Here is a 26,629-nt window from a genome sequence, read left to right on the forward strand (position 1 = left end):
CTCAGCCGTGTTACCTGACGGAGCACCTTTTCTCCATGTGGTTGTTCCTTATTCCCCCTTGCCACCCACCCCTAGGCTGAGTGTGGGGGTTCACACACAGACCTGGACCCATTTGTAGCTCAGGGCAGACCTGGCTACAAAGGGCACACGAACTGGAGCCCCAGAGGTGTTGCAGAGCCTCCAGGTAGGTTTCTGAGGAGCTCTGCAGTCCCCAAGAGGAGGAAGTCATACCGCTGCAAATCTGCTTTTGGAAACTGTGCCTCCAGGCATGCATTTAAAATGGGAGCCTGTGTGTTGTTCCTGGTCTGTAAACAGCAGTGCACAAGAGTGAATTCAGTAATGTGGCAGTAAACAGTTCCCATCCCAAGCCTTCCTTTAGTAGCTAATTTGTCAGCCATGGTGTGTGTTAGAGCTTTATTATTTCTACAATTTGTCTGCTTAAAAACTTCACCCCTAAAACCTGCTATTAAAATACTTTATCAAGGAGGCTGACTCTCAGGGCACACTGGGAAAAAATTGCTGTCTTGGCCTATATCTATGTTAATTTTCTAATCTCCTACCTTTTCCCTGGTTGAAAATCTGCCTAGTGTGTCCACCTCTTGTAGATATTTTAATCATGAGTGTAGGGAAGAATGATTTTAATCAGTCTATTTGTGCTTTTTACCACAAACCAAGACAACTGGGAGAGATGCAGTACAAAGAAGCTTAAGAACATATTCTTCTCCAGCACCTCCAAAAGTTAGTGCTTTCTCTGGTACTGGAATTACAAGGGAGAGTCATGGGATCTGATATAGGTAAAAGTTGATCTCCTCTGAGGTTAGAATCATAGAATGGTTCAGTTGGAAGGAACCTTAAAGATCATCTGGTCCTGACCCCCCTGCCATGGGCAGGGACACCTTTCACTGTCCCAGCTTGCTCCAAGCTCCATCCACCCTGGCCTTGGCCATTGCCAGGGATGAGGCAGCTGCAGCTTTTCTGGGCCACCTGTGCCAGGGCCTCAGCACCTTCACAGTCAAGAATTTCTTCCTAATATCCCATATAAACCTCTCTCAGCCATTCCTCCTTGTCCTACCACTCCTTGTAGTAAGTCCCACTCCAGCTCTTTTGGAGCCCCATTAGGCACTGGAGGTGAAGTAAGGTCTCTTGGCAGCTTTCTCTTCTCCAGGCTGAACAACCCCAACTCTCTCACCCTGTCTCCATAGCTCTAGACCTCTGATCATCTTTGCCACCCTCATTCCAACAGGTTCATATCCTTCTTATTTTGGGGGCCTTGGAGCTGGAGGAAATACTCCAGGTGGGGTCTCACCAGAGTGGAGTAAAGGGACAGAATCCCTCCCCTCAGCCTGCTGCCTACACCATTTTTGATGCCACCCAGCTGCCCAGCCCCTGCTGCTCCCCTTGCAGTTGTTGGTGCAGTTCTTATCTGCAGAGCCTAGAAAGGAAAGAGCAGGGAGCTCAGCAAAGGTTGTTTCTTTTTTTTTCACTCAGAACTGATGACTGAGTTTGAAAATCCTATTAAATTGTAAAATTAACCAGAGCTTTGTTCACCCACTTGCACTTGTCAAAAAGAGGGAAGCAGAAAGGTGCTGTAAGGGAACAGCATGCAATTCCCAGTGTGCTTGTCCTGTGAGCAGATCCCTGCTGCTTTACTTTCCTGCAAACACCTTTAAAAGGCTGTTTAGGTCTGGGTTAACTGGGTTAACTACAGCTGTGCTGCTGGGGTGCTGTGGAGGTGATGCCATTGAGCAGGCTGGGTTTGATGTTATCCCAAAGCTGATGGGATAAAGTGCTCACCTCACCTGGCTCAGGGAGAGTCCTTGGTGTGAACCCAGCTCTGATGGCCTTGGGAAGCCTCAGTGTCAGGAAAACTGGACACTTGCTTCCCTAGATTTTTAGGGAATCCTGGCAGGGGGTTCATGAGCATGTTATAAAGATAACCAGGTACTTTGGTTGATTGTAGCACCACAGAAACATTGCTGCGGTGTATGTTCAAAATAGCAGTTCCAGCAGATACGCAGGGTTGAAAATCAAGAATATGTGAATAAAGGGACTTCTGGCACTCAGGAATGAAAATGTCACCCGTTGCCATACACAGTGATTTTGAACATCTGTCAGCACAGTGATGCCAGGCTGGTTTTCCCCAAATACTGCCCAGGAGCTGCTTTTGGGGCTGTCTCACCTGGTGACTTGCTCTGAAGCTGCTTTCCTCAGCAGGTTGCACTAGCATGGGGCTCTGGTGAGTTTTCCTAACTGCTAATGGATTTTTCTGTCTGTACTAGAGCTGGCAAGAGATTTGTGGGGAAAGCTTTGAAATTACAGCGCTGTTTGCAAAGTCCTTCCCTCTGAGATGCCGAGATCGGTTTCTTTGTACTTTTAATGTGGGTTGCTTTTTGTTGGCATCACTCCTGGGAGAGTCAGCTGGATGTACAGCCTCTGTATTTTCAAGTTCTTTATTGGCAAAGTTTAATCCTCAGGCTATTCTCTAATACTCACTGGTAGCTAGCTCCATTTTTCACTTAAAGCTAGAAATACAGGTGAAGTTTTGGGTTTCAGTGATCTCAGACCCCCTCAGAACTATCCCAAGGTGTGTGTACTGTGTATTTTGTTATCCATTTTGTGATAGGCAGTGTAAGGTGCCTGATAAGAGTGTTAAAGCAAGCATCTGTTCCCCCTGCAGGATGAAAATAAACCTTATTATGAGGACGCTATCAGCAGTATTCCCATTCCTGTGAAAAGACCTTGGGAGTACTATGATTAGCTGTCTGAAAAGGTTTCAGGTAGTAAAGATTTTCTGACACTTGGGGAAGCATCTGGCAAAGCACTGAATTTCAAGGTGTTGGTTTTGAGCTAGAAATCCCCAAGTTGGTAGCTTGGCTGGTGCCGAAAGGATAAGGGCAAAAGTTATTCATGCCTGCACTTTTGTAACCAGTATCAACAATTTTGATCCAGCTATTTTGGCACACTGCTGCAGGACTTAAATCTCTAGTTTAGTATTCAAATATACAGTAGCAAATTAGGGGTCTGAATCTCATTCTTGGAAGGGACTTTGACATGAATGCTCTTGACCATCACATGTCTGTCAGGGGGAGTGAGACTCAGAGGTTATTCTCAGCCTAAAGAAAGCTTCACCTCTTGTCTGGCCTGGGGAGGGAGACCACTTGTGTCACAATTAATCAATTAATTCACTGCTAGCAAGAATTTTGCCTGTGAGGATGCAGGGTAGCACATCTTTTGTCCTTTTCCAGTTTGGGCAGAGTGGGACACTGGTGTGCCCTCTTCATTGCCTTGGTGGCATGGCAAGGCTTTGGGTCACTTTGTCACTGGATTGGGTCTGGATGAAGCAGACAGTGTGTGGAGCTCTGCAGAGCTGCTGGGTGGAAGCAGTGAGCAGTGATGCTCAAACCTGTCACCACAAAGCCAGAGGAGGTGGCACTGAACATCAGCAGAGGTTTAATTTAAAAACAGCTTTTGATTTTGTTTCTATTTGTAAATTTTGGTGGGTTTTTTTTGTTTGTTTGGGTTTTTTTGGTTTTTTGGTTTTTTGTTTTTTTTGTTTTTGGTTTTTTGTTTTTTTTTGTTTTTTTGGTTTTTTTTTGTTCTCCCTTTGTCCTTTTAACTGAATGCATTCTGGCCTCTGAGATGTGCCATTCAAGGGAATTTGCAGTGAGGCCACTTTTTAAAATAAAAGGTAGAAGGTAGCTGCTGGCAGCGTCCCTTCCTCTCTGCCTGCACACATGGCAGCACGTGGAGCATCCTTTGACAGTGTGTTTGATGTCCAACCCAACTTTGCACTGAAGATCACGTGAATCTGTTTGTTGATTTCAGTCTTGAGACAGATCACTCAGCTGGTGGCACCTTCATCCTCACTACTCAGCAGCTTAAAAAGAGCTTTTTAAGGCTGCTGCATTTTATGGGTGGGAATATCACAGAGCACCCACTGAGCCTGGCTTGATCTCCCTTCAGATCACATGTTGGCTGCACTGCAAGTGAGATACACACAGGTTTGCCTGTGATGGGATGTCTTGCATCTTTTCCAAGCTGAAGTCAGAACAAGCCTAAAGACCTCATGCAGATTAATTACTGGTTCTGTGTAGCTGTCTGCATGTACTGTGGCTTGGCGTGCTCCTTGTTTTAGTGGAGGAGCTAATTTGTTGTTTTGCAACTGGCTCCCGAGTGTTTACAAAGATATTTGGTTCTGAGATACCCTGGCATCAGTACAAAGAACTCCCAGAGTTAGTGGGGCAGGATACAGTTTTAACAGCTGGAAATGAGGGTACACAGCTTTGCAATGTTTCGCAGCTTTCTCCACTGCACAGAACAGCTTCTTCTCTTCCTCATCTCTTTTCTTTTTCCTGGCTTCCATCACAGCTTGGTTGATCAGCTGGATCTGGGATGCTTTGGGATGTAGGAGAGGAGGGAGCTGGTGGTCCTGCCATGCAAAGCAGGGGATGTCTGGGGTGCCTGTTCCTTCACCTCTGAGCTTCAAGCTTTGGAATTTCAGGCTGATTTTTTAATAAATTGTAACGGTCAAGGACATAATGGGAGGTCTTGAAATAGATTGGATTTAAGCAGAAAAAAAGAAATTCATTCTGAACCAAAGATCACATAATCAGAAAGTTCCCTCCAGGTGTCTTGAGGCTTCATCTTCATCAAAAACTGTGAGAGAGGTGCTGGCCAGGGGAGAAGCTGCTCCTCTGAAAGGGGAGGGCTGGGGCCGTATTTGCAAATGAGCTTTGCAGCTGAACTTCCTTCAGAGTTAAATCAGCCTCATGCTCTGGGTCCTTGCTGAGATTTAGATTTGGTTTACCTGATGGATGCTACAAGCTGGTGTGTGACAGAAACAGGAGACTGTTAGGTGTGGGCTGATCCCCCTGGCTTCTGAGGAGCCCGCAGGGAAGTGATATCCATGGCATGATCTGCCTTTATTCTTATTAAACTCAGTCCCTCCAGATGTGCCATTGCCCTGTACACTTACTGTGGAATGGAGGAGCTGTCTGTGGAATTCTCTGTTGAAACTGCGCACACATCTTTCTTTTATCTGAGAGATTAAACCCCTGAGCATCAGCCCTGCAGACATGGCTCCCTGCTTGCTGCCCAGATTGCTGCAGCCTCCTGCAACCCCTATTAACATAGATGCTTTATTAGCAAAATACATTCTGGCCCATTTCCTTTCCTGAAGAATTTTATCCTTGCTTAGGCCCACAGCTTTGCAACACCAGAGTTGTGCTCACCAATATCCATCTCTCTGTGCTTTTTACGCTAAACCCTCTTTTGGCCTCATTATCCGTGACTGCAGCTTCCACTCAGACCTCCATCCGGGGTCATTCACCGGGCATCCTTCATCTTAACAGTGCTGAGTTTACTTCCAGTGACAGTAACCCCCGTGAGTGTTGCTGCCTTAAAACCAGAACTACCTCCTCCCATTAGCAATGCTGATGAATGAGCCAAGAACAAACCAGAAACTTAAAAGCCACCCTCTGCAAAGCAGAAATAGTGCCCAGAGCTGCCCGGGCGGAGCGGAGGTGTTTTGTTTTGCGCTGGAGAGGATGAGGGGCTGGGTTGCAATGAGTGGTTTGCTTCATTTTGAATTCTCTGCCCGTGTGTGGTGCAGCGAATTATGTCATTTTTGCATCTTATTGTAAAGTGGCTTTGAGGTACCAGGCATGAAAGATGCTAAATACGCTTCGCTGGGAAAAAAAAAAAAAAATTCAATAAACAATTGAGGCAGATTTTTCATCCATCTGCTGCAGCAGTGCACCCCTCATTGCCAGGTCCTCACTGCCTTATCAGGCTGCTGCAAAAAGACTGGTAGCCTTTTCCATCCCTACCTGTTGTGTTGCCCCACTAATGAGCCCCCGAGGGCACAGAGCCTGCTTTCAGTGGGTGAAGTTTGCTGCTAACTGCATTATTCTTCCAAAGACTTGTTTAAGCAAGAGCAGGCTGGCTGCAGAAAGCTGTGCTGATAGCCTACAGCTACTTGGGCAGAGTTATTTCTGTTTAAAAAGAAAAAGAAAAGAAAAAGCAAAGCAGCTGTGGGCAAATTTTGCAATTCTTTATGCAGGTGTATCTTTCTAACCTAATAACTTTTCACACCCAATTCTCTTCCATGATGCTGGCAAAGGTTGAGAGGATGCTCTGAGCCAATGACCTGGAGAGAACCACCTGGAGAGCTGGGTAGTTACTGAGGAAAACTTGGGGGTGACTGATGCTCTAAGTTATGTCTTTCTAAAGCTTATTAACTCCTGGATTGCCCATATTGATCTGTATCACTGTACAAATAAACCTCATGCTGCTGCTCTCCAGGGAGCAGGGTGCAGGTATTTCTGTAGATAGCCAGCTGCCTGTGCAGATATCTAGGTCATCCACCCCGTGTCTCCTCCCTGAGGGACAGCCCAAAAGCCATGGAGCAGAGGACACTTGAGGGCAGTGGGGGCTGTAGGAGGTGATGCTGAGGTGGCTCTGGTGAGCAAAATGGCACCATGAGCTCAGTGCAGATGGGCCCAAAATGGTTTGCTCAGCAGAGGCTAAAAAACATCTGGGAAGGTCATCTCTGAGCCTTGCTTCATGCACTTCCCATTGTTTGGAGCCAGAAGGAAATTTAGTGACTCTCCACATGTAGATTTTGGTGCAAGATGTTTATCTTTTCCACGGGTTGGGGAAATGCCCAGCTTGCAACTTGCAAGGTGAGTGGAAAGTAATGACAATAAACAACAACGCATTACAAGTGTTTAGTCAATTTTTTTCCCATCTAATGATTCTCCTACCTCATTTTTGAATTGTTGTATATATCAATTTATTGAAATTCACTTCTCATAATCAAATACTAGTCCTCTTTTTGATGCTGTTAATAAAGGTGTTGTGGTAAAGTCGAATTAATTTAATTTCTGTCTGCAAAACCTATTGTTGAATGAGTCCCTTTAATACGTTAATCAGACATACAGCATTGTAACAAGGTTAAAAGTGCACACCGATTTCCATTATAAAGATATTCCCAATCAGGCAGAAACTAATCTAATGTTGTAAGTCATTCTGTAATTCAATTGTTCCAACCACAGTACATGTAAAAACAAGATGCCTTACAACAAAGTCTCAAAAAAGCCCTGCAGGTATTTATATCTTTATAGAAAAGAATGATTTACATTTTCAATAAGCCTTATTTGTCTTTGGGAAAAAATGTAATTACTTTATTGAGCAAAAATCTGATGGAAGCCTTTTTACCTTGTTTGCCATGTTTTGGGTATATTATCTTGGTGCTGACCCTTAATTGGATTAGGTTAGGCCTGACTGTCAGGGAGAAAAAACTGCTGTGAATCTGGTAGCTTAAAAACTAAGGAAAAAAATCAACAGATGAATTAAAAAAAAAAAAAAAAAAAAAAAAAAAAAAAAAGAACACAGGGTCTTCCCAAGCATTTTGTTGGCTTGAATGGATTAATTTTACCAGCAGCTAATCTCTGCTGCATAAAGATACTTTTACCATTTTCCCTTAATGATAACTATTATACTTCTCTTTTAGACTTTCTCTGGGGAGGTCCATGGCATGGCCATGGGGAAAGCCTCATGCCCCCCTTGTCAGGAGCTGCATAACGAGTGAGGTTGTTCTGAGCTTTGCTGGAAAACAAATGCTTGTAAATTCAGCAACCTAACTCTTGAAATGGTTTGGAGAGTTTTGGTGGCTCCAGCCTTGTTGTCTTAGTGTTTGGAAAGAGAAGAATGGATGGAGGGATAAAAAAAGTTGCTGCTGGGGGGGTTTTTCCTATTTGAAGAGTAAAATAAGTAGGGTGATGGTAAGGAATGGTGAGTACCAAACCCTTTGGGATAGGAAGGGTTTCCATTCACCATGAGAAGGGAGAAGAGTGTTTTATAGCAAAAAGTACTTGCTGGTATAAAAACCTTTGGGATGGTTTCTGTATGAGCATTTATGGAAATATAAATCTGAAAAGCTGTGTATACCTGAGAGCATGATCTGTGTAGGCTGCAAAACAGGCATTGCCTTTTACCTGCTTGTTTTGATATCACCAGTTACAGCAGATTTAGTGGTAAGCCCTGTGCGCTCTATTTTAAATAAATATTACACTTGCTATTGGATTGCTGAAAGAGAGAGAGAACTAATTAAGGAGATGGGATATCATCACTAAATTTTTCTTCCCTGAGATTTTATGAGCAGTAATTTGAAAAGAGCCATATTAAAGTCATTGAGGAACAAGTTAATGCTGCGTTTCTGAGAATATTGCCCTTCTACTCAAAGATTATATTAAAGAATAAACAGTGTACAGTAGCTAATTGCTAGCTGACACATTAGAATGGCTTTATACTTCTAAAATTGAATCTGTCTGGTAGAAGGGGGGAAAAAAAAGGGGAAAAGTAATGCAGTAACTTTTTAATTATTTAACAAAGTATTTCTCAAAGAATAATTGAATCTGGGCTCATGGCTGCAGGGAGGAAGAGAGACTGGTAGGTATTGACCACATTTGCCACTCAGCTGACATGGCTCCTCTTAAATACCCTGTTACAGGCTATGACTCTGGCTTCTGTTCCAGACTGATGGCAGGTATCTGTTTTTCCTCCCTAAATTAAGCTGCTAGGAATTTATTTTTCTTGGATTGTTCCTTTCTGTAGTGCCGTGGGCACAAACACGGTGCGACATTAAAACCCACAGAAATATGCCAAGGAAACCGATTAACCCAGGGAAGGAAAATAACAAGTGCATGGCAATTGCCTGGAGCTGTCATGCTGCCTGGCTCTGCCCAGTGAGGGTTTTTTTTTTTAAGATCTTCGTAAAAACTGACGATTCCTCAAGCCAATTCCTTGTTTCTCAGTCTGTTGGGATGGGGTAGATTTAATTGCGTGCAATAGGAGGGTCTTCTAGGGACCCATAGTAGAGGTTGTGTATTAGAGCATGCACAGAATAAAGTTGTATAGTTAAACCAGAAGTGGGGCTTGCTGCCTTGAGTCCTAATTTTCTGTCAGGTTAGATGAATCAGTGCTAGTGTTGAAATCAGCTGTTTGAATTTGGGGCATCTTCAGCTTCCTTGGGGAATCAGTCCCAAAGGCAGAGCAGCAGCCTGGGGTCAGGAGCAGCCGTGTTCCCCACCTCTGCTGTGCCACGAGGCCTGTTGGGGCCATGGGGTTCACCAGGTGGACTCCAGGTACTGCCACGTTCTGCTCCTGAGCCTGGCTTTAGTCAGCCTAACATGTTCTGGTTTTCTCTGGATTTTGCTCTGTCTTCCCTTTTGCTCTGCTGTAACCCTCCAGGCAAAGCTGACTTCTCCTTCCAAGAATGAAGCCTAAGTTTGGTTGTCTAAGAAATATCAGATTACGCAGATCTGACTTAAAACCATACTGATGCATTAGTATGCTACAGGGCCGTGTTCCAGGAAATGTCTCCACATAGGAAAACTGCTTAAGTGTGTGCCAAAAATTAAGCAAATCCTTTTTTCTTGACTCCCCCAGTTGGTTGGCTGGGTTGGGTCTGAGCCCTGGCTGGGGCTACAGCTGCCTGCCCTGCAGTTTGCTGCCAAGGTCTAACCACCCCAACTGAAATACCAAATTTTGCTTTAAATATGGAATTTACAAAAATATGGAAGGGAAAGGCTGACTTGAGAAGTTGTGCTTTAACTATATGTCATGGATTATAAAGACAGAAGGAACAACTGTGATCATTTAGTCTGACTTCCTGTCTACCTATAAATAACAATAAACAGGCTTCTGCTGAAACACAAAGCTGCTTTCTTTAGTGGATTAAACACTCTGTGCTGGGGGTGCCAGAGAGAAGAAACATCTTGTTTGCATTATTTTATGTCGGTTTGAAAGGGCTGGACTCAAGCTGAGGTCACAGTTCCTTTGAGAGAAAGGGCATCCTGCGCTGGGAGAAGCTGGGTGCAAGGGTCAGGACGTGGTGGGGACACTGTGGAGGTGCCCTGTGTGCTGCAGCACGTGTGTGGTACATTGGCCATCACATCCTCCTAGGGACAAGGTGGCATGTCCTAATGGGAGCAGTGATTGGAGCCGCAGTGGTTGTCTCTTTCCAGTTCAAGGCATGTGAACACTGACACAGCAGAGGGACGTGCAGATGGAAATCATCCAGCTTCAGCAATTGGCAGCAAGGATTGAAACCCATAAAAAGTCCCTTGTGGTCCCCACTGCTCTGCTGAGCTGGTGCCCCCTCACCCTTATGCAATCTCTGGGGCAGAGCGACGGTGTAACCACGCCAAGTGTCAGGTCTGCCAGCTGCTGTGTCAACTCTGTCACATCCTCTGGCTGAGTGTGGAGCACATCCTGCTCTGTGCCCTGAGAACCAGTCCCATCAGTCTTTTCTAGGCCCTGTTTCTGCTATGAGACCGACCCTCTGCAAAGTATTTTGTGATCCTCTCCATGAAGAGTCTTTTGTGATCCTCTATATGAAGGGTGGCAATCGGGATTTAGAACTAGATGATCTTTAAGGTCCCTTCCAACCCAAACCATTCTAGGAAAAAATTAAGTTATATTTCATTTGAAAAATGCCTCCTTAATGCCTCTGTGGTTCTGTAGCAGTTTGAAGGACCTGGTCTTCAAGCCAGGTGGCGATGGTCTCCAGCACAACCTGGTCTGGTGGCTGCAGGGTCCCTGGGCGTCTGTAGCACACGTTTGCAGCATGTGTTGGGCGTCACCGTGGGCACTGGTGTGACAGGCACTCTGTTATTTTAAGCATTAGTGTTTGTGTGCATTTTACACATTATAGTGTTGCATTATTTAAGGGTGATGCATTATTAAACGTTCTCCTCAGCACGGAGAGTAGGTCACTTCCTCCGATTCCTGTCTCCGTGTGAGTGAGTTAGGATGCTGTCTCTTATGTAATCCTTGCAGCCTGAATAATGGAGATCGTAGTACTGTGGAGCTGATTAATAACATTTAATACTCCATTAATGAGGAATTTTGTTGGAGTGTTCATAGAAGACATCTGTGTTACCTTACTCAGTTTGTTCTTTCTCCTTGAGTGCCTGGAAGCAGAAGAACAATCATTACTTGGCTAATAATTATGTGCTTCCTAAAATAAAGGCTTGTAAATTCATTTTTATGCCCATAATCACATTTTTCTGCTGTGAGAGGGGTGAGGGAGCTGGGAATAGTCTCTTTCCCATCTTCCTGACAAAATGTATCTAATGATTAGAAGCATATAGTAGGAGTGTTTGTCCTAGCCAAATGTTTCTCCACTCCTGTTAATCAGCGTTCGTTTGAGAGCCCGGCGCATTTTTGGAAGGCGATGCAATCACTGGGGCAGTGTGGCAGATTTAAATCAGTAATAAAAGCCCTGGGGAAATTAACAAGACAAAACATTAACCACAGACTAAACATTAACATATATTAGCATTTTTATTACACCTGTAGAAATGGTAAATGTGCTTGGTTACTACTATTAAAAAGTTTATGTTCTATCCCACATCATCGCGATGTATATTTTTGGTTTAAGCCCTTTAGAATTTAATTAAGCGGAATTCTGTAGCAGCGCTTGAGTAATAGACTTCAGGTTCACTTTTATGGTGACTTTGAAGATAAACGGGGCACAAATGCAATCTTTATAATGCTAATAAGACTTGTGATGTGTAGTGGAGCGGGTTGTTAAGAAGAACTGGGGAAGAAGAACCAATTGAAGCAGCTGCCTCACCGAGGCTTTCAGCCTCACTGGTCAGACTGGGTTCCATCACTGGAGGATGCCTGGGGTTTTGTGGGCACCATTTGGTTCCTCCAAAGACAGCATGTCTGTGGTCTCTTGATGTTCTGTGCATACTGCAGCTAATCACCCTCTCAGAAGCTGTGTTCAAATCAATTATAATAGTTAATCTCTTTTCAGTTTAATGTGTGGCTTCTCCCAGAGGAAACTCACGGATATGTATAAAATGACTTATCTGAACTCCAGAGAGCAAAGGAGATTGTGGGAGGAAATCTTCAAAAATGAGGCCATCCCCTTGAGGGGGAAAAATACTGTGTCTTCCTGGAGAATGAATCTATAAGCAGAAGAGTTCATAGAAAAGACAAATGGAAACTCCATGGAAAGTTTAAGCAAAGGTCAGATATAGCAAATTCTCCTTTAGAGCAGAGTGGAGCTCCTGGGCTGAATGAGAAGTGGCAGCAGCAGGTATCCAGCAGTGTCTAATGCACTCTCTTCTTGTCCAAGGAGAAGCTGATTAGCTACCTTTTTTTGTCCTTTTTTTTTCCCCTTCTAAATCATCTAGAAAGTTACCTTTAAAATGTTCTTACTCTTAAAAGCAAAGCTCAGATTGGCACTGAGGATCCCAGTGTGCTGCTTTCCAATCCCTTCACCCCTAGATTTCCTTGCTGATGTGCAAGGTAAGATGTTTTTGCCCTGTGTGGCCACGCTGCCTTGTGCCTTGGCAGCAGAGCAGGCTCATCAGGAGCCTCGGTGGTGTCAGCAAAGCCATCCTGCCATAGCCAGGCTGGAAGTGCCCCTCCATCAGCTGCACAGAGGCTGTGATGCTTTGCACAGAACCTGCTACTGTGGTCACTATTCTTTGATAATTAACCCCAGTCATCCCAGTTTCTGTGGTACCCACCTGGAGCAGGGTTGTGCTTTACACCCCTGCATCAACTCAGCTGGCAGCAGCAGTGGTGGATCAGGTCCCCAGCTGCTGGCAGGGCATCATTCCCTGCAGTCCTCAGGCACCTCTTATTTTAAATTAATGGGGAAGCTTTAAAGTGGGCTGATAGTGCTACTCCATTAGCCTTGTCCCTGTGCTCCTCTCAAATCAATGTTCCCCCTAAAGCAGGGCCATTACAGGCCTGCAGCCCCCAGGGTGTTGGGAGCCAGCTGCTTCCCCATCGGGCACAGGGACTGCCCAGCCTGGGTGTGGGATCTCCCCGTGGCTGCAATAAAGAAGTGGGGCAGAGGGTAGTGGTCCTCCGAAGGCAAAGCTTTCCCCTCGTGGCCTGGGTAACGCTGGCATGGAGGTGGCTAATTAAATCGGGTAATTAGTGAGTCTGTTAATGAGCTGGGGCAGGGAAGTCTTGCTTGGGCTGTTGCAGTGTTGGTGGCTTTGGGGGTTTGTAAAGCTCAAGGCTTTGGGAAGGTTTTTCTTGCCTGGTGTTGCCTTGCAGTAGTTTTTCAGTGGCCTGGCAGATTCTTTTAAAAACAAAGTCCAACTCCTGTTGCCTAAAAAACACACTGGCATTTGATTTACTTAGTAATTTTTTGTGAGTTAATGTGTCAAACTTCAGCCTATTCTGAATTCAGGCACAGCTCTTGCACCGACTATACTTTAGATAAGGACTGGTGTATAATTTCAATCCCCCTGGTAGCATGGGGAGCCTGAGGAGAAGAGCCAGTGGTTCTGTTCTGTCGATTTGCTTTGAATTTCACATTGATATTTGTGTCTTGGGAGGAAACCACATATTAAACACTGTTGCTTATACGACTTTGGCAACTGGATTAGAGATGCTCCCTTCCTTTTGCTCTCCCTTTTGCAGACACACCATTGTGCTGGAGAGCTGACTGTCCTTACTCCTGCCAGAGCAAACAATACCTGGAGAGCTGAATCATCACACTTGTTTCTCCTCAAGGTCTAAGCTTCTATCTGTCTCTTCTCTGACTGGCCTATAGTGGCATTTTTCTTTTCTTTTTGGAGCCTGCTTTAAGAAGGCAGTATTAGGAAGACTAGGAAGCTGTGTTCATGTGTTCCTGAGCCTGCAGTGCAGAGTCAAAAAGAAGGAAAGATTGAAACAGGATTTCTGTCCTGTTGGAGCTGTTGTCCTAGGACTGCTTGTGGCCCAGCAGACTTTGGCAGATGGTTTGTGAAATCTTTCCCTCCCCCAAAAAGCATACACGATGCCGCCCCTGCAAATGAGCAGGCAATCTGTTACTTCTACTTTCACTCACTTTATTTTAAGTTCAAGTCTCAGCCAGGTTTTTGCTTGACTAAATGGTGACAACTATTTCACTGTGACTTTACAAGATGGGCTGCAGGGCTGGGCTTTTTTCCTGAAAAGGTTAGTTGGTGCTTGAATAAATAAATAAGTTAAAAACTTGGTGGAAAGTTTGAGCAGTGCATCCTCCTACCCATAAAAAATTAATCTGCTGTCCTGTGTCACAGCTAACACAATCCTGAATTGTGGTTTTATCTCACACAGGAGGGATGGCTGGACTCAGTGATCAATGTTTTGACTTGATGATCAGCTGCTGGACTCGACTGTAGAGGTCTTTTCCAGCCTTACTGATGTGGTGGATCTTGGAGCCTTGGTAGCCAGGTGCCTCGCTGGGCTGTGAGGATGCAGCTGAGCTGCAGCTCCTGTGCAGGACTTGGGAGCAGAGGGGCTGAGCTCGCTCCAGTGCTGGGTGGGAGATGAAGCATCCCCACTTTGCCAAGTCCCTTTGCTGTTTGATGCACTCTCTCGGGTGCTGCCATTGTTCCTGCTGTCGTTCAGACCCTCCCCTCCCATTCAGCGCCTCTCTGCATCCTTGGGAAAAAAACCCTTGATCCTGGACTTGCTCTTCTCTCAGGGTTTGATAGGTTTTGCCAGCTGAAAGCTGGGCTTTGGAAAGGGATTGAGGGGATTTTCACAGGGCTGGGGAGAATCAAAGGGAGTCATCACAAACAGCAGCTTAAAATATCTGACCTTTTCCCACTTCTCTCCTCCACTTTCTGTGTCCATGCAGAGCGTGGAGTGCAGTGATGCTGCTTTGTGGCATTGCTTCCTCTAAACCCCCTCTCCTGGGGCTTTTGTGTATCTTATGTTTCCCTGGAGGAGGTTTCATGGCAGGTCTCATCTCTGACTTGGGCAGAGGGAAAAGCCCCCAGGTTTCCTGCCGGTCTGTCCTTTACAGGGACAGTGGCATCAGCCAGGCTAGAGAGAGCATGGGACATCTACTCCACAGTGGGGAGGATCTCAGATCCTAAATGCCCTTCTCCAGGTCTCCCATGTCTTGTGATTTCCTCCTATTCCAATCTGCTTGCATCACAGAATTACCTGTAAATGTTATGAGAGGGATGAGTGCTAACAGAAAAACCAAAAGGCAAAGAAAATGGCCCAAAATGTGATCCATTTTCTGAATTCCTCCCTCCCTCTGTTTTTGAAGCCTGCCAAGTGATTTAGGGAGGGCAGTAGGGCTGATACATTCTTATGCAAAACTTGATTTTGGCAAAGCAGAGAGGAGGCAGAGCCTAGGGAGGACATGAGAGGAAAAACCAGGTAAGATGCTGCAGAAACTGCTCCCCTGGCAGCTGCAGGAGGAACTGCTTTGGCAGAGGAAACTGCAGGTTGCAGAAGAACCAGTGGCAGCATCTCTTCTCACTGTGATGTGAACAGAAACTGCAGTGCCCAGCTCCCAGGAGGTTTCTGTTTTACTCTTTGTTTTATGGCAGCCTGAGCAAACAAACTGTGCCGCTCTTGATAATGAAAGAGGTGACATTACTAATTTATTTGCCCACCCAAATGTAGGATGTAATAGAACAGAATTAATCTCTTCTCTTTACACATCAGATGCTTGTAGCTTTGGGCAGCGGGTGTGCTTTTAGCCTCTGGTGTGCAGCTTACTGGGATTGCCTTGATTCAGTGTGGTGTGGAGGTAAATGAGGTGCTGCAAGAAATGGGCATTTTATGGGTGTGTGGTTGGTCCCAAGCCTGGATGTGGGTGATGGGATGAGGCCCAGAGAAAGTGAAGGTGGTGTTAACTGGACGTGGCCCCAGCAATCAACCAAGCTCCTTTCACAACCCAGCATGGATGAGTCCTGCAAGAGCAGCACAGAGTGAATTAAAAGGAGACTTTCACAGTGGCAGTGGTGCCACAGGGGATCAGATGTCCCTTGGTAGTGTCCCAGGGAAGGAAATGGTGGCAAACCCATCCACAGCAAGGCTGCAGCCTTGGCCACTGCTGGATGAGTCCTGGGACAGTGGCCATGTGAGAGTGCTTGAATGAGGTGCTTTGGATTCCTTCCCTCGCTGGTGCAACCAGTCCCAGTCATCTGTGTGCTAATGAGCTAATTTGTGCCATTAGCAGAGCCCTGTTAATCAGGGCCTCCCACGATATGACTGGGCTGTGGCCCCAATGCTTGCTGTATTTAGGCCCTGGGTTTTTTAATTAGTAGTGATGTTTATGATGCTTATCCCTGGGCATCTGCAGTGCAATCTGTGCAGATGCTGAGATACCTCAAGGTGCAGAACCAGGGTCTTTGGATTTTCCTTCAGAGGGGAGGTGTTTCCTAAAAGTCTGACTAGCAAGCCAAAGTTCAATGTCTTCAAATGCTGTGGTTCAGGAAGGAAGGAGCAGGGAACATCTCAAGCCCCCTCCTGCCAGCCTAAGTTTAACTTGACAAGAAGATTTGCCTGCTCAGGGGTTTTGACAGCCACAGGGGCACTTCAATGCCTGACATTTTGCCTGAAACTTCCTGCATTCCTTCCCAGGAGGTGGATATTTATACAAAAGCCAGGTTGTAACCTTAGGACAGAAGTTTGCTTTCAGGTACTTGCTGAGCTATGAGCAAGATGGGGATGACGGGACGATAGCAGCTCACATGCAGGTGCCAGTGTGCATCTCAGCTGTTCTCCTGCAGTCCCAACACCTCCTCACACTGCTGTGTTTGTGTTTTCCAGATCAGCCGGTTATGTGGCCACGCTCAGCAGAGGCAGATTCGATCAGCTAATTATCCAGAAGACCTTTTCATTGACAAGAAAGTCCTGAAAGTGACTCACATCGAGCAAGAAGAAACTTTGTCAAGCAGGAGGAGGTGAGAAGGGTCAGGCTGAGTGTGGTGCCTGCTGGATGGGCTGCAGGAGCAGCCGCCATATGGAATGGCCCTGTGGAAGCAGATGGGAAAGCTCCTTCTTTCCCTTACTCATAAACCTGGCTCTGAGCATCAGAGCTGCTCTGTGGTAGGCTCTGAAGTGCAATGAGGAATCTACATGAATTTTGTCACCTAGTGCACCCAGGTTAATACACCAAATTCCTTGTCTGGGTTTCTTGGGCACTGCTATAGTGTCTGAAATACTTACAAGTGTAATTATAGATAGAAATGGTCACTCCAGCCTGAATTGTTATGTGTTACACCGTATGTAGGTAAGGGGAATGCGTTTCATGCATTTCATGCTTTTGTGTAGTGTTTTGTGGTAGTTCAGAGATGTTAACAGCCTTTTACTGAATATTTTCAAAGGAAGCAGGTGCCTCCACTGCTGGCACTGCACCCTGTGTTTCCTTCCCTGTGTAAGTAGAAGCTGTAATTAAGTGGGCTCACACTGATGTGTCAGGGAACAGCATTTCCCCTCTGGATCTGAAAGCACACCCAGAGATACGCAGTTCTTTTACTTCTTTCTTGAATAAAAGAGAAATCCCTGTGGAGGAGAAACAAGCAAACTTGGCAATTTTTGAAACTGGCGACAGACTAAGCTGGGAGGATTTATCTCTGAAGAGTAACAGGGCCACATTCTTGATACAGTTCCCAAAAGATACAGCACCAGGACTTGCATTCCTCCGTTGTCTCAACACGTCGGAGGTTACACAGCCCAGAATCTGACAGAGATGTCCTTTGAAGACTCTGAAGGCTAATGAAATCTGCCTAGATGAATTACATGGGTTCATACCTGCAGATAGGGAGGAGTTCCTCCCTGCCCTGCAGGGAGCTCTGATCCCCAGGAAAGTTTCCTTCTGCCTGTTCTCCCCAGCTCTGCAGGGGTTTGTGGAAGAGGAGCAGGGCAGTGCCTAGGATGTAAGGACCTGAGTGCCACGGGCAGTGAGGCTCCTGCTTGGGGTTTGCCATAACTGATGATTCGGGTCTCACCTCAGTTTGACTTTCCAAATGGTGTTTGTTGGACCTCTGCCCCACTGCAGGAGATGGATGTAGGAGGTGGTTCATGCAGGTGACTGCCTGAAGCATCCCTCGAATTTGTGCAGAGGGCTGTAGGCTGAATTCCCACCCTTTGCAGGGGCTTTGACTCATCAGACAAATCCTTGTTCGTTTGCATGGGCAGTGACAGGAAGGTCAGTGTATGCAATGCCCGGGCAGGATGTATCCTTATGATTTGGGACAGCTTAATTAACAACATGTAGAGCTACAGTTTTGCGGGGGCATTATAGCAAAGTTTATTAAAACACAGATTCTTTTATACAGTGTTTTGGTACAATGAATAGGATTGGTCGTTTAGAGCACCACATTCTTGTAAACATCTTTACCAATAAGCAAGTTGGAAAAACAACAGGTGTCAGGAGGAGGCTGTCTACAGGGATGGTTTACAAGGATTGTTTTGGGTTCCTCCTGATGATTTCCCTGGCCAGAATGAGTGTTACGTACCTAGCTTTTTCACAGGCTTCAGGACACTGCCTGGAGCCTAAAATCTATTTTCTGACCACTGTCAGTTCCCACAAAGATGTGCTGTGGTGGTCCGAGGCAGGATTTGAGTGACCCTCCCGGGCTGTCCCTGCGGGGGCTTTGGCAGCCCCAGCACGGTGGGAACACGCTCCTCGGCAGCCAAAAGGCAGCACAGAGCACGGGCTTCCTCCTCTTTGTGTCGCCTGCCCCCAGCTGGCTGTCGCGGGCTCTGGCTGGCGAGGGAACCCCACGGAATGCCAAAGCAGGGAGAGATGGAGGGAGCCGGACGCCCCTCTGCACACCAAGCTACCTAAGAGTGCAGGGCAGCGCAGGAGCACTCTCAGGAGCATCCCCCTCCCCAGAGCTGGCAGGGCACGGACAATCCCCCCGTACAGCACACCGGGGATGCTCCTGAGAGTGCTCCCTGCTCCAGGTGCTAATTCCTCATCGTTCCTCTCAGGGAGCAAGGAGGTTGAGCAATAACGTCTTGCCTCCTTCTCACTGATATAATTCTAAGAGGGGGAAATGTGCTGAAACCAAACAACACGACTGTGAGGCTAAGTCTTACACTCCCTGCTATTCATATTATCTTACTTTTGGTGCTATTTACCTGATTAAACCTGCCACTATTCCCTGGTCACAGCTGCTGAGTGTCCCTGAGGGATCAGACCTAGGCTGTAGGGGTGTTATATCTCACTCCCACAGCCTTTGTCACCTCTCTGGCAGCATTGTAGATCCCATAGTCAGCCTGTATTCTGGCCCTCTGGACCGCTGCTGCAGGTGACCAGCTGGAGATCCTTGTTGCTGGGAAGGGAGGGCACAGGGCTGGGATGCAGCCTGATTCATATCCTCTCTGTGTGGTGCAAGCACTGCTCCTGCAGCTCCTCCTGCAACAGAGCCATTTTGATGAGTACAACCTGCCCCTTTGGATGCAGACTGTGACCCCGTGGCCAACCCAGTGCATTCCTTGAAATCATGTCCTTTTGCTGGTGCAGCATGAAACACAGCCTTAGCCGTGTGTACAGATCTGTGCTGAGAATGCCACCTCTGGTGTACCACCAAAAATGCCACCTGCCCTTGCAGCAATGCTGGATGGCCAACATCAGTCACACAAAGCCCCTGAAAGGCTTTTGTTGCCTTGTGCAAAGCAGAGGGGACACTACAGCCTGAGCCCTTGCTGCTCAGCTCTATCCCATGGATGGGTGGCCTGAGCCAGTGGCACCTTTCCTCAGGTGCTGTGAGAGTGCAGAGACTCTGTGTGACTTTTGCCTGGTGCAGAGCTGGGCTGAGGTTCTGCTGCCCCCACATCCCTCCCCATCACCAGCAGTTTTGCCCTGAGAAACATGGGCTTAGCCTTTGACTGAATAACAGGAAGGAAACCCACAAAAAGCTACTTTGCTTCTGAAATAAAACTGATGCTTCATGGTTTGTTTGCACCAAGCTGCTTTAATGTTGTGTTTGTGTGACTACCTTCACTGGTTAAAATACACCAACCTCGTCTTCTCTTCTTCTTTTAACTGAGCACCCTTTTCTTTCCGTTTCTTCCAGGGAACTGATTGCAAAGCTGAAGTCCCACAGCAGTTTTTACAGCAGCTTGCCAGAGTACATCTGCAACCACAGCTCTGCTGTTCAGAATGACACGTTTTGCTGGAATGGACAAGAAGTCGTGGAGAGGTGAATCCCATCTCCCTTGCTCTCCTTCTCCCCTGTCCTGCTTATCTTTTGTTCAGCAGGCACAAGAGCAGTCTGACCAGGACATGGCTTGCTCTCTTAAGGACTTTGTGCAGAGCCAGTGTCCAGCTGTGCTGCAGCTCAGATGGATGAGCGAGGTCTGCTCAGAGAGAAGTGGTTATGTGCTGCCCTCCACTGAGTTTTCTACGTAGTGAAGACTGCATCCATGATGGGATTTGATCAGGGTGGGCCAGAGACAGGACAGCAGCTGCAGCTTGACACTGTTCCCATGGGAGGGTGCACCACAGTCCAGGGATGGCTCCTCGGGAGCAGCAGCAGCAGGCATGTGCAGGATTCATACCATAAAGAGGAAGGAAATGTTAAAAGAAATGCAGATTTTTCTTGCAAAAAACGCCCCCTGGGAATGTTAAATAATGTGGAAGTAGAACTTGGAAATGTTTTTTATAATTATACATAAATCTCCTCTAATCACTCTACTTTGCAAAGCATCCTTTGCTATTAAGTAGTTTGCATAAGGGAAGAAATAGAAATAAAATCAGGAAGTGGTGAAATGTTGAGGTATTAATTATGACTTCTTGATCAGTAACTTCAGGTGGTAATTAACCTGTACTTTGCAATACTGACCTGAAACACTGAATAGACCAAAATAGCATCAAACTCTATTTTGAAAAAAAAAAAGGACTCAACATCTAAGATCACATGCTTAGTAAAATGTACTTATGTTGCCTAAGGAAAAATGTGTCCTCTATTGGTACTTATGTCTGGAAAATTTTGAATTTCCATGCCTAACTGAGATGTTCAATTGGAAAGAAAAGGAATATTTCAATATTGTCTCACTGATGGTTAATTAAAACTCCTAAATCAGGTCTATAAACTCTGCAGCTCTGGAGAGGGTGTCCTAGGGTGAGGTCTTAGCTTATAACAGTTCACTGGACTCATGGCCAGTGGCCCTGGTCTGGGTCCTGCTGATGCCACAGCTGGGTGAAGTGGTAGCAGTGGAAGGGTGTTGAGTCCAGATCCTCCTGCAAATGCAAGTTCAGAGCTATTTGCAGATTAAACCTGACTTCAGGTGATAGAAAAGCCTTCAGCTTTCTGCTAAGAATACCAGAGGACTGTCGTGGGCACAATATGGTATGTCACCTGGGTGCCATGGCATGCAGGGGGGCAAGGCAGGGAGAGGACAGTCTGTGTGCATGAAGGGGGCACCAAGATTTCAGCCCCTGGCTGTTGAGTTAAGGAATAAATCCTCTACTGTGCTTGAAGGGTGCCTTTCCACTCCTCTCCTTGCCCCCTCTGATCTGTTGCTCTGCCAGCTCCTATGAAATTTTAGTGACAGTTCCCTTGCAGGCAGATATTAGAGGTTTTTGCTGTGAGCAGGGAGACTTCAGTTAAATAAAGCTCAACTAGGGTGGTCAAGGGTGCTCTTCTCCCAGGACCCACTTGCAGGATGTTTCAAATAGAAGCAAACATGTAGTTAAAATGATCTCTACTCTGGCTGCTTCATGTGCTTGGACTTCCCAGCTTGGCATCTCTTTCAGGGTGTCTGGGAGGATTCCTGAAAATCAGGAGCATATAAGGTAACAGTGCTCGACTACTCCAAGCTGCCAGTTCCTTTATTTCAATGTTTTCCCCAAGAGGGAGCCAAGCAGCTGTTCATGGTGTAGCAGCTCATACTCAAGCTGTTCTGAGAATGTGTGTTATGTACTGGAGAAATTCTGCTCTCCTGCTGGACTGTTGGTGATCAGACTCCATCCTGCCGCTTTTTGCAGTGAAATTTGCAAAAATTTTGCAAAGAAATTTGGTATGGTTTGAATATCTAGTGTTAATTTCAGGGTGCTGTCCTGGTGCTTGTCCCACATATGCAGTGGCTGCCAGAAAGAAGGATGGTGGAAACATGGTGGGATGGTTCCTGTTGGCATGGAAGGGTACAGGCTCTTTGAAAGGACAAGCAGGGGAAACAAGAATGGGATGTCTATGTCAGTGACCATCTGGAGTGCCTGGAGTTCCACCTAGGGATGGATGAGGAGCTGACCAAGAGCTTTTGGGTCAGGATTAAAGGGAGGGCAGAGACATGTGATGTTATAGTCTAGTTCTGCTTCAAGCTACCTGACCTGGAAGACTGGGTGGATGAGGCCCTTTACAGACAGACATGAAAAGTCTCACATTCACAAGCCCTGGCCCTCATGAGTGACTTCAGCCCTGGTCTCTGTTGGAGGGACAACACAGCAGGGCACAAGCAATCCCTGGGTTCCTGGGTAAACTAGAAAGCTCCTGCTGAATCTGCTGGTCAGATGAAGACCAGGGCGAAGTGATGGTTGGGGGCATTCTGTGCTTCCGTGTGTTTCCATGTCTGGTGCTGTGTGGGCAGTGGATATAAGTGAACTTTGTTGGGTCTGTAAGGTCAGTGTGAGCATCTCTATAAGCATGTCCAGGATTTGATCATGTTCTTGTAGGGATTGTGGCTGTTTACCTCTTGCATTTCTAATGTAGTACCTGAGTGTTCGTTAAGTTAGAAAAGAGCCCTACTGATTTTTCCATTTCCAGATCTCCGTCATGACAAAATTTGTTAGTTATTCTAAGCACTTTTCCTATAATATGTTAAATCAAGCCGGGAATAGCAACCTCACAGTCCTTGCCAGTGCACCCAAGGACTTGATAATACCAACAATGCGTATCCTGCTATTCGATGCAAACAACCCCTTTGGCACCCTGCAATCCTACTCCTGTGGTTTTTCTGGCTTGGTATTTCCTCTGTCCTGTTTATCCCAGTGCTTTGTTACCCACAGACAATGAGAGGGTCTCTCCTCCCTATGGACTGGATGTACTCAATGTCTTTCCACTGGGTCTCACTTCCCAATTTGAGCCTCCAGCCATCCTCTGGTTCCTCCTTGCTATTAAGCCTCTCTGCTCTGACTGAAGGTGGCATGTTTGGGGCTCCAGTGCAATGCAGCTGGATGGAGTGTTTTATCCTGCTTTTAATCCCTTGGTTTTTTTGAGTCTTACTTTGTGATCATTTGCTTTTCCATGTTGCCCCGTCTAATGGCAAGAATTCATCCTCCTTCCCAAAGTTTGACCTGTGGGTTAATAGTTTGGTTGTCATCCCTATTGTAGATTAAGGACGTGGTGCCTCGAAATGACTGCTTGCAAACAGTGGCAACCACATGAAAAAAGCTGATTTTTCTGTAGTGCAGATCAGTGCTTTTGCGTGGTTGAAGAACTTAAGCCGAAGTGGGAAGAAGAAATAAAAGGCAACACTTTCCTGCTTTTCACACTTTTCAGAGTGTGCAAAAACACACTGTGCTTTTATGGGACGCCACAAAGGTTCATAGCAAAAGCCACATTTCACCTCTTGCAAAGAGCCTGTTGAGGGTTCACGGTGCTTGGGTGTTTGTGGTAGCTGGGAACCAGACCTGCTGGATTTTCCTCTGTCTCTGTGCATCCCTGGGCACCTCTTTGCAGCTTTTCTGGGCTCAGTTCCAGGCACTGCCCTGAGACAGACAGGCAGAGTGGGTGTGCAACAGCTTAAACCTGCCTAAACCAGGGTTTCTGTGATGCCCCTCCTTCCCTCTGTCCTCATGCCCCATCCTCTCACCAGACCTCCTGCTGGTGGTGTTAGGTGGTGAAATGTTGTCCGGCCTCTCTTATCCTTATCTCCATCCCAAGCAGAGAAAAAACAGAGGTCGATTCTTATCATCGAAGTCCTGACTGAGTAATTAGCTCGTTTAAAGCCTTCAGCTTAAGTCAAGTAGGTGTTGAGATATCAAACTCACCTCAATTTCTATGGGAGCTCAGCACTGGAATCTCAAAGGTGACTCGAACTTTACATATATAGTATCAGGGTTTTGCAGTATTTAATACTAAAAGCCTATTAAATCTAGAGTCTCGGAGTTTAATAATCTGCTTACATGAGTATATTCTTTTCAAGCTGTTCTGAATAGAATGACAGCAACATCTGCCCACTGCAAAACTTGTAAGCATATTAAGCCTTACTGTTAGATACTGCCATTTTCAAATTTCTCAAGACAAATGCATGCATTAATCTAAATCACCAGCATAACTCTTGTTTTCTTTGTACCAATTCAAAATTAATATATTTTTAGCACCTTGCCAGATTCTCTTCTTCAAGCTAGAAGTCTCGAATTTCCCTGCTGTTGCCAACGTACTGTGGTTTGTTTTAATCATACAAACTATAAACAATGAAAGCACAATTGGAAGCAAGACAAAAAAATGAGATTCTGTATTTGGAACAAAGGAAATTCCATGCCAGCAATAACCCTTTAGTTCATGAAGGGTTTGGTTATTTCTGGCAGTGCTACAAAATATCTGATCCAATGGAATCCCCAAAGAGGGGGCTGTGTAACTTTCCAAGCCCATAAAACACAGCTTTGTAGCAAGTATAACCTATAATGAAAGGATAGCAGGCAAATTCAGTGGGTTATTGAGTGGCCATCTTTATTTTCAGAGTAATTCAGAAATGAAGATCCTGATTCTTCCTCTATCCTGCTGCATGGTCTCGGGTTTAGCCAATTTTTCCATAATGTATTTGTCTTGAACTGAAAAAAGAATAGAGGGAGACTTCAGGCTGTCTGTAAACTCCCACTGTTTTGCTATGAATATTACAGTTCTTGCTGCTCCTTCTTCTGTCCCATCTGCCAGAGCCGGGTGATTACCTGAGACCTCACATTTATGACCAAGCCATCATCTGCAGCACACTCACTGGCTGTAGAGCTTTGTTGTGGGGCAAATGGGAAGAATCAGCACTTCTCTTGGCAGAGAACTGACACGGCAGGATCTGAGGGTGCTCTCAGAGGCTTCCAGGTGTTGATTTTTGGAAATCCAGCAGAAAATGGCTCCTTTTTCGTTAGGTGAGAACACTTCCCACTGAGAGCGTTGGATCCTCCTGTTTGCTTTTGAAGCAGTTCGTTTGGAGCTGCTGGTGGTGTAAATTGACTGCGGCATCACGAGCTCTGCAGTGACTGCAAGGACTCTCTGCAAGCAAGCAAACAAAGCCAGGAAGGCACCTGGGAGCCATATACCCTACCCCTCCCCTGCCTCCTGCACTCCCATGAAATAGATGCCTGCAAATGGTCATGGGATGGTGGGGACACTCACCCCATATGGAACAGAACAGCTGAGGTGGAACTGCACCCCACAGGCAGCCCATGTCTGTTGTGGGGTATGACTGACCAGATATCTCTGGACAATCTGTCTTAAGAGAGGAAACTCTCAGGGAAGGCATTGTCACCTCTTCTTGGAGGCTTGTGGGCACATCCAGCAGTTACACCCTGACTGCAGGGCAGGATGGGTGGGTTGGAAACAGCTTTTCAAGCCTTTTGGCCCCCACTGCTTCCACTGATGATGTGACACTGAGGCTGTGTCACTAAACCAGAAATTAGCAGGGTCAGAGTTGTTGGCTTCACCACTGCACCCACCTTTACTAACCCATGAAAACCAGCTGGAGATAAGAGCTGGGTTCCTGTAAGGAATGTGGTGGGAGGTGGAGGCAAAACTTTTTTTCTCTTTCTCCCCTTTTTCATCCTTTTTGCCTCCTGTGTGGTGAGGACTCGGTGTCACCAGTCCACATGATCTGTAGTAAGTCACAACTTGAAATGAAGAGCAGCTTTGGGAGTCTGAGGGAATGCTGCTCTCTCAAACTCGGTTATTAACTCCTGTGCAGTGAAACCTCTGTGTTGTGTTGTGTCTGTGTTGTGTTTGTCCCCCACTCACTCTCTCTGACAAGTATAATTCAGTGAACACAGGTAGTAGAGAGAGAGCCTGTGAGGGATACTGTGCTGTTTAAACTGGAGATGCATTTGAATAAATAATTTGTAACTGGAAGGCAGGCATAAATTAATTGCAATTTGAATTACATACTTACTTTCCTTTTTCTAAAAGGTGTAATTCTTTATGTTTGACTTTCAGGATTACTTTCTCTAAATCACATGTCAGGTTATTGTAGTAACTCATCTCAAAGCCTAGCAGGGTCGAGTAGTATGAACACACATTTTACACTCATTGCCATATATTTAAATAACATTTGTCATCTTGTCTTCTTTGTTCTGAAATGAAAGCTTGGAATGAGCTGCATTTAGACTGGAGAGACCAAACATTCACAGGAGACATTTGTGGATGGTGGAGAGAAGAGGAGAGGAAAATCCCTCAATTTGACAGCATACTTTGGCATTTATGTCTGGTGGATGAGAATAAGCAGGAAGGGTCTGCAGTTGTGCTATCTCCACAGAAGACTTCAGATTATTGGTGATTTTATAAGGTGGTTGTCTTTAAAGTAATTTTTAATGAGGGCTGCGTATCAGCACATGTAGCAATGTGACATTTGTGTTTGGAAAATACCACGTCCCCAGCAAGAGCCCATACCCAGGGAGCCCGAGCAAGGAGATGCTGCTGACTGACGTTGAGACACGTCAAAGAGAAAAGTATTTTGGACTTTGCTTGTGAAGTGTGAGCCAGACCATGCTCATGTTGCAACACTGATACCCCTTCCACACAGAGACCCCGGGGACTGGGGTGGGGGACTTTATCCACTGTGCATATTTGCTGTTCCATGCTGGTATCAATCACCATGGCAGAGGCATGAAATGGGTTTCATGAAGTGGCGCAGGTGTCCTGCAGGAGGGCAACGTTTTATTGGC

The 26,629-nt window shown here is 46.0% G+C and overlaps 1 protein-coding gene across 1 annotated transcript in view; it reads left to right on the top strand.

Moving 5' to 3' along the window:
* Positions 1-26,629, top strand: part of GPC3 (glypican 3) — a 133,099-nt gene that overhangs the window by 60,154 nt on the left and 46,316 nt on the right. Inside the window, exons 3-4 of the mRNA XM_066338539.1 lie at positions 16,579-16,712; positions 19,836-19,961. Of these exons, the coding sequence (XP_066194636.1) occupies positions 16,579-16,712; positions 19,836-19,961 (260 nt within the window). The remainder of the gene's footprint in view (positions 1-16,578; positions 16,713-19,835; positions 19,962-26,629) is intronic.

This window comes from Sylvia atricapilla, chromosome Z, assembly GCF_009819655.1.
Source record: "Sylvia atricapilla isolate bSylAtr1 chromosome Z, bSylAtr1.pri, whole genome shotgun sequence".
NCBI classification, from domain to species: domain Eukaryota; kingdom Metazoa; phylum Chordata; class Aves; order Passeriformes; family Sylviidae; genus Sylvia; species Sylvia atricapilla.